This window comes from Dryobates pubescens, chromosome 6, assembly GCF_014839835.1.
Source record: "Dryobates pubescens isolate bDryPub1 chromosome 6, bDryPub1.pri, whole genome shotgun sequence".
Lineage (NCBI taxonomy): Eukaryota > Metazoa > Chordata > Aves > Piciformes > Picidae > Dryobates > Dryobates pubescens.
This window is the reverse complement of record NC_071617.1, coordinates 3,885,708-3,897,133: the sequence shown is the minus strand read 5'-3', so window position 1 is coordinate 3,897,133 and position 11,426 is coordinate 3,885,708. Positions and strand designations below refer to the sequence as shown.

The 11,426-nt window shown below is 50.3% G+C and overlaps 1 protein-coding gene across 1 annotated transcript in view; it reads right to left on the bottom strand.

Moving 5' to 3' along the window:
* Nucleotides 1-6,760: 6,760 nt before the first annotated feature.
* BCKDHB (branched chain keto acid dehydrogenase E1 subunit beta) overlaps nt 6,761-11,426 on the bottom strand; it is a 122,198-nt gene continuing 117,532 nt past the window's right edge. The window contains exon 9 of the mRNA XM_009907423.2: nt 6,761-6,923. Coding sequence (XP_009905725.1) covers nt 6,783-6,923 — 141 coding nt within the window. The 3' untranslated portion in view covers nt 6,761-6,782. The remainder of the gene's footprint in view (nt 6,924-11,426) is intronic.

Sequence of the window (11,426 nt, the reverse complement as noted above, 5' to 3'; positions counted from 1 at the left end):
GTTCCAACCCCCCCCTGCCATGGCCAGGGACACCTCACAGTACAGCAGGTTGCTCACAGCCACATCCATCTGTTCTCCCCACCTCCCCAAACTCCCCCAAACGTTAAAGTAAATAAAAGGCATCTGATTTTATTTAAAGCAATAAACAAACTCTGTACATGGCCTATACAGGAGCCTTACAGACAGAGGAATCGCTCACAAGGATGAGCAGAGGGCTGCAGCTCCTCTCCTGCGAGGACAGACTGAGGGAGCTGGGGCTGTGCAGTCTGGAGAAGAGAAGGCTCTGAGGAGACCTAATTGTGGCCTTCCAGTATCTGAAGGGGGCTACAAGAAAGCTGGGGAGGGACTTTTGAGGGTGTCAGGGAGTGATAGGACTGGGGGGGATGGAACAAAACTAGAAGCGGGGAGATTCAGATTGGATGTTAGGAAGAGGTTGTTCCCCATGAGGGTGGTGAGAGCCTGGCACAGGTTGCCCAGGGAGGTGGTGGAAGCCTCATCCCTGGAGGTGTTTGCAGCCAGGCTGGATGTGGCTGTGAGCAACCTGCTGCAGTGTGAGGTGTCCCTGCCCATGGCAGGGGGGTTGGAACTGGCTGATCCTTGAGGTCCCTTCCAACCCTGACAGTTCTGTGATTCTAATCCATTAAAGGAGGTCTCCATCAGGCCAGACACTCAAGGTGGTCTGGTTGCTTAAAGTGCCTTCTCAATTAGCAACCTCAGGGATCACCAGAAAGGGTAACAGAGTGGCCTGAGGGGAACCATCCACTCCCAGTCAGAGTGAAGTCATCCTGCTGAGTTTCCTCTCAGCACGTTTCAGTCATAGAAACACAGAAACACCCAGGCTGGAAAAGACCCTCAGGGTCACCAAGTCCAACCCAGAACCCTGCTCTCCAAGGGTCACCCCTAAACCAGCCCCAAGCACCACAGCCAAACCACCCCAAACATATCCAGGTTTGGGGACTCAACCACCTCCCTGGGCAGCACATTCACAGGCTCACAGGATGTCAGGGGTTGGAAGGGACTCAAAGAGATCATCGAGTCCAACCCTCCTGCCAGAGCAGGACCAGACAATCTAGCTCAGGTCACACAGGAACACATCCAGACAGGCCTTGAAAGGCTCCAGAGAAGGAGACTCCACAGCCTCTCTGGGCAGCCTGTTCCAGTGCTCTGTGACCCTCACAGTACAGAAGTTTCCCCTTGTGTTGAGGTGGAACCTCCTGTGCTGCAGCTTCCATCCATTGCTCCCTGTCCTACCCCAGGGAGCAAGTGAGCAGAGCCTGTCCCCTCCCTCCTGACCCCCAGCCCTCAGATATTTATAAGCATTTATTAAATCCCTTCTAATTCTTCTTACCACTTACCTCTTACCAAGGCATCACCTTGAGGACTGCCCTGAGCAGGTTTGCATTAAGGATATCCTTTCCCCTCCCTGAAAGATGCCTCTGAGTAGTAATGGCAAATATGGCTATCTGGCTACTGCCACACATCCTCCCAACCCCTCTTTTCCTTCCCCCACATCACAGCATCCCAGAAACACTCAGGTTGGAAAAGACCCTCAGGGTCACCAAGGCCAGCCAATAACCCCACCCTAAGAATCATTAAGCATCAGGTCTGAAGCAGCAATGCAGCATGAGATTGATTGGTACAGAAAGCAAAGCAACCAGGAACTGCTGAATTCACATTTAATTCAGGGGGTGGAGAAGAGAAAACTGAGCAGAGCTGGCACCAAAGGGATTCAGTCATAAGCTTTTAAACTACTGTGCTGGAAGAAGATCTGCTGCCCTTTGAGCAGGCCTGGAATGAAGGACAGCAGAGGGTAATTTTCACACCTTTGCTGTGTCCTTGGCTTGTCCCATGGAAAAGAAGGGCATTATTCAACACTAAGCAAACCTCCACTGAGCTCAGAGGCTTCCAGACTGCAAAGCTGGCCTCCTTTTTTGTGCACTCTAAGGATGTTCAGTGCCCTTTATATTAGCAGAGGAAAAACAAACAGTCATTGGTTTTAAGTTTATGGCAGAGGCTCGTGGTGTCCTCACCCATGGAAAATGGATGTGTGCACTGCCTCTTCTCCCACCACTGGCAGGAATGGGTCAGGGCACTGCTCTCTTGGCTTGCCAAACTGGCACAAACTGCCCAGCAGGAGACACAGTCTGCATCCCAAGGGGGGAAAAAATCAGCAGATACAGCAGCAAAGCTGATAGAATCACAGAATGGTAGGGGTTGGAAGGGACCTCTGGAGATCAAACCCAAGTGCATCTCACCCACAGCAAAAAAGTGAAACATCTCCCCTCCTTTCTCAAGCAAAATGAGGCTTTCATTGCCCTTGCTGAAAGGAAAGTAAGGCTTTGAGACTGTTTCACAGCTCAACTGAAAGACACCTCTGCTGCACGCTGGTGAGACCCCACCTGGAGTACTGTGTCCAGTTCTGGAGCCTCTGGAGCTGCTGCAAGGTGTCCAGAGAAGGGCCATGAGGATGAGCAGAGGGCTGGAGCTGCTCTGCTATGAGGACAGACTGAGGGAGTTGGGGCTGTTCAGTCTGGAGAAGAGAAGGTTCCAAGGAGACCTCATTGTGGCCTTCCAGTATCTGCAGGGGGCTACAAGAAAGCTGGGGAGGGACTTTTGAGGGTGTCAGGGAGTGATAGGACTGGGGGGGATGGAGCAAAACTAGAAGTGGGGAGATTCAGATTGGATGTTAGGAAGAAGTTGTTCCCCATGAGGGTGGTGAGAGACTGGCACAGGTTGCCCAGGGAGGTGGTGGAAGCCTCATCCCTGGAGGTTTTTGCAGCCAGGCTGGATGTGGCTGTGAGCAACCTGCTGCAGTGTGAGGAGTCCCTGCCCATGGCAGGGGGGCTGGAACTGGCTGATCCTTGAGGTCCCTTCCAACCCTGACAATTCTATGATTCTAATCCATTAAAGGAGGTCTCCATCAGGCCAGACACTCAAGGTGGTCTGGTTGCTTAAAGTTTACTCTGTTGCCACCAAGAGTCACATGGAAATAACTTAGAATCATAGAATCACAGAATCAATAAGGTTGGAGAAGACCTCAGAGATCATCAAGTCCAACCTGTCACCCAAGGCCTCAGGACTAACTAAACCATGGCACCCAGTGCCACATCCAGCTTCTTCAGGTGTTCAACAGAACAGTAAGCAAGGCAGGAGGCAGGATGTGCAGAACATGGTTTATTGAATAAAATCCTGCTGCTAATATTTACACAGTGAAGTTCAGAGCTGTCACCTAGTGAAGCACAGCAATGTGTTAACTATGTTCCTATGACATCTGGAGCATCTTGAAATCCATCTGCAACTACTTAGTACAGCAATCATCTGCCCATCACTGAGCTCATAATTGGGATTCAATCTTTCTGCAGGATAGCCAAGAGGAATACTAAGGGATAGCTGAGTTCAGAGCAAACAGCCTGCTGTGTGACTTCCATACCCACAAGGTCTGAGGCAAGTGTCAAGAGGTTTGAAGGCAGCTTCTGTGTTTCCCTGTTGTTCTTCTTCTCTCTGCAGAAGAAGGTTAAAAATAAATAATAACATAAATTACAAACCTGAAGGGCTTAAAAGTAATATCCACAGCTCAAACACACAGCTCCCTGCATGGCAGCCTGACTTCTGTAATTTAGAGTGGTGCCACAAGCCCCAGCTGAGTGAACCTTACCAGAACACTTACCTATGCATCAAAAAATAGCTGATCCATTTGAAGCCTGCCACAGGAGGCAGGGAGAAATTAGAAGTGATGCAACTGCTACCTAGCAAAACTAGAAATGGGGAGACTCAGGTTGGATGTTAGGAAGGAGTTCTTCCCCATGAGGGTGGTGAGACACTGGCACAGGTTGCCCAGGAGGTGGTGGAAGCCTCAACCCAAAGCTTGTGCTTTGGAGCACAGCCCTGTGAGGAGAGGCTGAGGGAGCTGGGGTTGCTTAGCCTGGAGAAGAGGAGACTCAGGGCAGACCTCATTGATGTCTACAACTCCCTGAAGGGAGGTTGCACCAGGAGGGGGTTGGTCTCTTCTCCCAGGCACCCAGCACCAGAACAAGAGGACACAGTCTCAGGCTGCACCAGGGGAGGTTCAGACTGGATGGTAGGAAGAAGTTCTTCCCAGACAGAGAGATTGGCCATTGGAATGTGCTGCCCAGGGAGGTGGTGGAGTCAGTCAGTCTGGTGGAGTCTAGACTGAGGACAAGTAATGTCACTATGGTTACACCTAGTACAAGAAAGAAGCACATTTAAAGCAGTTCTCCCATTTGTTAGAAACATAAGCACAGAATCCCAGAAACACTCAGGATGGAGAAGACCCTCAGGATCACCAAGTCCAACCCAGAACCCTACTCTGCAAGGCTCACCCCTGAACCATAGCCCCAAGCTCCACATCCATACCACCTTCAAACACAGCCAGGCTTGGGGACTCCACCACCTCCCTAGGCAGCACATTCCAAGGCCTGACCACTCTTGCCACCAAAAAATGTTTCCTAATGGCCAGTCTAAACCTACTCAGGGGCAGCTTGAGGCCATTCCCTCTTGTTCTATCACTAATTCCCTGGGAGAAGAGACCAGCAGCAGCCTCTCCACAGCCTCCTTTCAGGTAGTTGTAAACAGCAATGAGGTCTCCCCTCAGCCTCCTCTGTTTCACACTAACCATCCCCAGCTCCTTCAGTTGCTCTTCATCAGATTTCTTCTCCAGGCCCTTCCCAGCTTCCTTGCCCTCCTCTGCACTGGCTCCAGATCTAGTGTGAGATGTGCCTGCCCATGGCAGGGGGGGTTGGAACAGATGATCCTTGAGGTCCCTTCCCAGCCTAGCAAGTTTCTGAAACTAAGCTACTTGACTGACTTAGTTAAATGGAATTAGAGAACACAATGCATTGACACATTTCCTAACTATTAAACTTTGGCCAGTAAACATCAGCAGCTCTCCCACAGCAATGTGCAGCACAGTTGGCCACTTTGCAGTCTAAAGATACTTGGTGTTATATTACCATGAAACAAAGACAAAAGATGCCACAGGCTGTGATTAACAGCCTTGCCATAGACAAGGAGCAGGGAAGTCATTGTGCCCCTGTACTCTGCACTGGTTAGGCCACACCTTGAGTCCTGTGTCCAGTTCTGGGCTCCTCAGTTTAAGAAGGACATTGAGACACTTGAATGTGTCCAGGGAAGGGCAACGAGGCTGGGGAGGGGTCTGGAGCACAGCCCTGTGAGGAGAGGCTGAGGGAGCTGGGGTTGCTTAGCCTGGAGAAGAGGAGGCTCAGGGGAGACCTTCTTGCTCTCTCCAACTCCCTGAAGGGAGGTTGTAGCCAGGAAGGGGTTGGTCTCTTCTCTCAAGCACCCAGCACCAGAACAAGAGGACACAGTCTCAAGCTGTGCCAGGGGAGGTTTAGGCTGGAGGTGAGGAGAAAGTTCTTCCCAGAGAGAGTTGTTAGCCATTGGGATGTGCTGCCCAGGGAGGTGGTGGAGTCCCCATCCCTGGAGGTGTTCAAGAGGGGACTGGAGGTGGCACTTGGTGCCGTGGTTTAGTCATGGGGTCTGAGGTGACAGGTTGGACTTGGTGATCTTTGAGGTCTCTTCCAACCTTGGTGATTCTGTGATACTGAGAAATATGGTGCCTGAAGGGCTCTGCAAACCCCAATCTTCAGGCATGGTCCAAGACTATGAAGAATTTTTAGACTAAGTAAAAGCCTGGTAATTGTATTGGAAGACATCAGCAAGCTGCTGCAGATGCTTCATGTATTGTTCATGCCTGTATTTGGGGTAAATTTGGCCTCTTAAGTACCTCAGGGGGTTACAGGGCACCCTGAAGAGAGGAAACTTATAACCCTTAGGCCATGCTCTGTAAGTGTTCTAATACAGATAAAATCATCTGCATTACTATTCCTTCCACCTCTCATTTTACATTCTTTTCACTTCTCAGCTACAAGACATTTAATTTTCAGATTGATTAAGCAAGGGAATTGATTTTAAACACTGACTTGAGTGGCACTCCCTTACAAAGATTCCCAGGCCTTTCAGGCTGAAGGCCCCAAAGCCACAAGAGGCAATCCTTGTTAAAAGATTGCACTTGCAGCCCAGAAAGCCAATCACATCCTGAGCTGCAGCAAGGGAAGCAGAGCCAGCAGGTCAAGGGAGGTGATTCTCCCCCTCTGCTCCACTCTAGTGAGACCACACTTGGAGCTCTGTGTCCAGTTCTGGAGCCTCTATTACAGGAAGGATCTGGAGGTGCTGGAAGGTGTCCTGAGAAGGGCCATGAGGATGAGCAGAGGGCTGGAGCTGCTCTGCTATGAGGACAGACTGAGGGAGCTGGGGCTGTTCAGTCTGGAGAAGAGAAGGCGCTGAGGAGACCTAATTGTGGCCTTGCAGTATATGAAGGGGGATCCAAGAAAGCTGGGGAGGGACTTTTGAGGATGTCAGGGAGTGATAGGACTGGGGGGAATGGAGCAAAAGTAGAAATGGGTAGATTCAGATTAGATGTCAGGAAGACATGCTTGACCATGAGGGTGGTGAGAGCCTGGCACAGGTTGCCCAGGGAGGTGGTGGAAGCCTCATCCCTGGAGGTGTTTGCAGCCAGGCTGGATGTGGCTGTGAGCAACCTGCTGTAGTGTGAGGTGTCCCTGCCCACAGCAGGGGGGCTGGAACTGGCTGATCCTTGAGGTCCCTTCCCACCCTGCCAATGCTATGATTCTATGAGTACCATGCCCCAAGCCTGGCAGTGAGTTTGCTGGAAGCCTGCCAGGCAAACTGCCAGCAGCAGCCATTCCTTGCTCACCTCTCAGCAGCTGATCACTCCTCACTGCTCAGTAGTTAATCATTTTTCGAAGAGCATCGTAGCATTTCCATTTGTCTGGGATGTAGAAAGGCTCAAAGATGTGAGGGAAAGGAGTGTCATAGCCACATACTCTGGAAATGGGAGCTTCCAAATTCAAAAAGCATTCCTCCTGGTAAGAGAAAAACAAACAACCAAACAGAATCAATGTCAGTGAGGCCATTATTGTCAGGAGCCCTGCATCACAAAGTGAGGTGAAACAAACTTTGCCAGACTGGCAGTCCTGGAAATTCAAACCCAAGTAGTCCAGACTAGAACAGTGCTTCCTTTTGCCCACAGGTCCCTATGGAAATAACAGCTTGTGCTGATGGCATTTTCATTTGCTGCCTGCGTGCTGGATTCAGTCAGAGGCAGGTTATATTTAGTACATCTGCTATACATCCAGACATGTGCTGCCAAGAAACAAATGCTGTAGGAACAAAGCAGTAAGAGTTCCTTTCCTGGGCCACTTTGAAGCACACAGGAGAATTACCTCAGCTAAGAGTGTGCATTATTTGTTGGATACATTAATATCACAGCCAAGCTTCTTTGAATCCTTGGATTGTGAAGAGTCTGACTCAGAAGCATTAAGCAGTCAGGGAAATCAACAATTGGAACTCAAGTGCATGAGAATAGAATAGAGTAGAATAGAGTAGAGTAGAGTAGAGTAGAATAGAATAGAATAGAATAGAATAGAATAGAATAGAATAGAATAGAATAGAATAGAATGAGACCTTCGAGATCATGTCCAACCCATCATCCAAAACCATCTAATCATGGCACCAAGCCAAGGCATCTAAACCATGGCACCAAGCACCCCACCCAGTCTCCTCCTGAACACCTCCAGTGATGGTGACTCTGCCACTTCCCCAGGCAGCACATTCCAATGGCCATTCTCTCTTTCTGTAAGAATTTCTTCCTAACCTCCAGCCTAAACCTCCCCTGGTGCAGCCTGAGACTGTGTCCTCTTGTTCTGGTGCTGGTTGTCTGGGAGAAGAGACCAACCTCTGCCTGTCTACAACATCCCTTCAGGTAGTTGTGGAGAGCAATAAGGTCACCCCTGAGTCTCCACCTCTCCAGGCTAAGCAACCCCAGCTCCCTCAGCCTCTCCTCGCAGGGCTGTGCTCCAAGCCCCTCACCAACTTTGTTGCTCTTCTCTGGACTCGTTCCAGCAAGTCAACCTCCTTCCTAAACTGAGGGGCCCAGAACTGGACACAGGACTCGAGGTGCAGCCTAACCAGTGCAGTGTACAGGGGCAGAATGACCTCCCTGCTCCTGCTGGCCACACTGTTCCTGATGCAGGCCAGGATGCCATTGGCCTTCCTGGCTGCCTGGGCACACTGCAGGCTCATGTTCAGCCTACCATTGACCAGCACCCCCAGGTCCCCCTCTACCTGGCTGCTCTCCAGCCACTCTGACCCCAGCCTGTAGCTCTGCATGGGGTTGTTGTGGCCAATGTGCAGAACCCGGCACTTGGATGTGTTCAATCTCCTGCCCTTGGACTCTGCCCAACTGCCCAGCCTGTCCAGGTCCCTCTGCAGAGCCTCTCTACCCTCCAGCAGATCAACTCCTGCCCCCAGCTTGGTGTCGTCAGCAAATTTACTGATGATGGACTCGATGCCCTCGTCCAGATCATCAGTAAAGATGTTACAGAGCAAGGGGCCCAGCACTGATCCCTGGGGCACACCACTGGTGCCTGGCTGCCAGCTGGATGTGGCACCATTCACTACCACTCTCTGGGCTCGGCCCTCCAGCCAGTTCCTAACCCATCTCAGTGTGCTCCCATCCAAGCCATGGGCTGACAGCTTGGCCAGGAGTTTGCTATGGGGAACGGTGTCAAAGGCCTTGCTGAGGTCCAGGTAGACTACATCCACAGCCTGCCCCACATCCACCAGGCAGTCACCTGCTCATAGAAGGAGATCAGGTTGGTCAGGCAGGACCTGCCTTTCCTAAACCCATGCTAGCAGGGCCTGATCCCTTGGCCACCCTGTAAGTGCTGTGTGACTGCACTCAAGAGTTTGCTCCTTTCTGAGATTACTTTGAAACACTTTTATAACTCATTATGTTCTATTGTTATTTTATGGATTAGAGCAGATTAATTTCCATCATTTTAGATTGATTCACATTAATTTAGATTAATTTGTTAATTGTATTTATTTTTTTCCAGAGGGAACACAGTTTGTTTCCCATCAGCTTTGCCATTTTGGCCTTTTCATCAATCTCCTCCTGATAGTAACAATAATGATTATGTCCACCCCCTCCCCCCCTTCATCAGCCTCTGCAGCTCTGTGTTGTAAACCTCCTAACCAAGAGTTTGCCCCTTTCTGAGATGACTTTGAAACACTTCTATAACTCAGCACAGCTTAGAATGATTCACTTTGTTCATCACCAATTTGATTCATTTGCACCATTAATGTTCTCTCCAATGGGGAGAATTAGTTTGCTGCTAAAAGGATCTGTGATTGCCAAGCAGATAGTATTTATATTGTAAAAACATCTCAGCAATTAAGGAAAGAGAAAAAACAATAACAAGCACTTTTGGGGGGGGGGGGGGGGGAAGTCTGGGTAGTTCATCAGCTTGTTACCATTAAAAAGCAATTAATGGTAATTTCTTTTCCTGCACAGAGCTGAATTACATAAACCAATGTCCACAAAGTTCAATGCACTAAAGTAGTGTAAGATAAAATGGACCAAAGTGTTGCCAACTAATTCACATCCCTCTGGAACCCAGCATGCCAAAGTATGCCTTTAAACCACAAGCCTTAACATTTTTGAGCTGTGAAGGTATTTCTGCACTACAGCACCTACAGAAATCAGACACAGACAGCACAGCACAACATTTTAAGGGCAATAGAATCATAGAACTGTCAGGGTTGGAAGGGACCTCAAGGATCAGCCAGTTCCAACCCCCCTGCCATGGGCAGGGACACCTCACACTGCAGCAGGTTGCTCACAGCCACATCCAGCCTGGCTGCAAACACCTCCAGGCATGAGGCTTCCACCACCTCCCTGGGCAACCTATTCCAACAGATAACCTGTGTTTAATCCTTCAATACATTCATATTTAAACCTTTTTTTTGTTGTTTGTTTGCTTGTTTTAATTACCTATGAGGTGCTGCATTATTCTCCTCATTTCAATCTAGAAAGTCTTGATACACAGATGTGCTGCATTAGAAAAGAAAGGCAGCACAGGGGTGCTGTAAATGTTTGCTGCATCGACAGAGAGACACAGGATTGGGTGGGGAGGATGGGGATGGTTAATATGAATGCCTTCCACACAACACACATTTTCAGACAACTTATTTCTACTATATATTATACACAGAATCATAGAATTGTCAGGGTTGGAAGGGACCTCAAGGATCACCCAGTTCCAAACCCCCTCACACTACAGCAGGTTGCTCACAGCCACCTCCAGCCTGGCTGCAAACACCTCCAGGGATGAGGCTTCCACCACCTCCCTGGGCAACCTGTGCCAGTGTCTCACCACCCTCCTGGGGAAGAACTTCTCCCTGACATCCAATCTGAATCTACCCATTGCTAGTTTTATCCCATGTAAAAGGTTTCCCTATAAATATTTAAAGGAATTTAGGAGGGGAGAAAAAAAGAGCAAGAAGAAAGAAAAAAATGTTCAAATTGCAAGCAGTGTGAAAGGCAACCAATGCAAGTGGCATCCTCCCAGCCTTGTAATACAAAACAGTCTTAGTAATAAAGAAAAGATTTTTTTCACCTGCTTTCCTCAGGCAGGAAGAATTTTTTTGGTGCTATGCCATACCTTTAACCCCACAAGATGAAGTGAGGAGAGGAGAGGAAGAGGGAGAGGAAGAGGGAGAGGAGAGGGGAGGCAGAGGGAGAGGGGAGGGAAGAGGGAGGGGAAGGGGAGGGGAAGAGAGGGGAGGGGAGGGGAAGAGAGGGGAGGGAAGAGGGAGAGGGGAGGGGAGGGGAGGGGAGGGGAGGGGAGGGGAGAGGAGAGGAGAGGAGAGGAGAGGAGAGGAGAGGAGAGGAGAGGAGAGGAGAGGAGAGGAGAGGAGAGGAGAGGAGAGGAGAGGAGAGGAGAGGAGAGGAGAGGAGAGGAGAGGAGAGGAGAGGAGAGGAGAGGAGAGGAGAGGAGAGGAGAGGAGAGGAGAGGAGAGGAGAGGAGAGGAGAGGAGAGGAGAGGAGAGGAGAGGAGAGGAGAGGAGAGGAGAGGAGAGGAGAGGAGAGGAGAGGAGAGGAGAGGAGAGGAGAGGAGAGGAGAGGAGAGGAGAGGAGAGGAGAGGAGAGGAGAGGAGAGGAGAGGAGAGGAGAGGAGAGGAGAGGAGAGGAGAGGAGAGGAGAGGAGAGGAGAGGAGAGGAGAGGAGAGGAGAGGAGAGGAGAGGAGAGGAGAGGAGAGGAGAGGAGAGGAGAGGAGAGGAGAGGAGAGGAGAGGAGAGGAGAGGAGAGGAGAGGAGAGGAGAGGAGAGGAGAGGAGAGGAGAGGAGAGGAGAGGAGAGGAGAGGAGAGGAGAGGAGAGGAGAGGAGAGGAGAGGAGAGGAGAGGAGAGGAGAGGAGAGGAGAGGAGAGGAGAGGAGAGGAGAGGAGAGGAGAGGAGAGGAGAGGAGAGGAGAGGAGAGGAGAGGAGAGGAGAGGAGAGGAGAGGAGAGGAGAGGAGAGGAG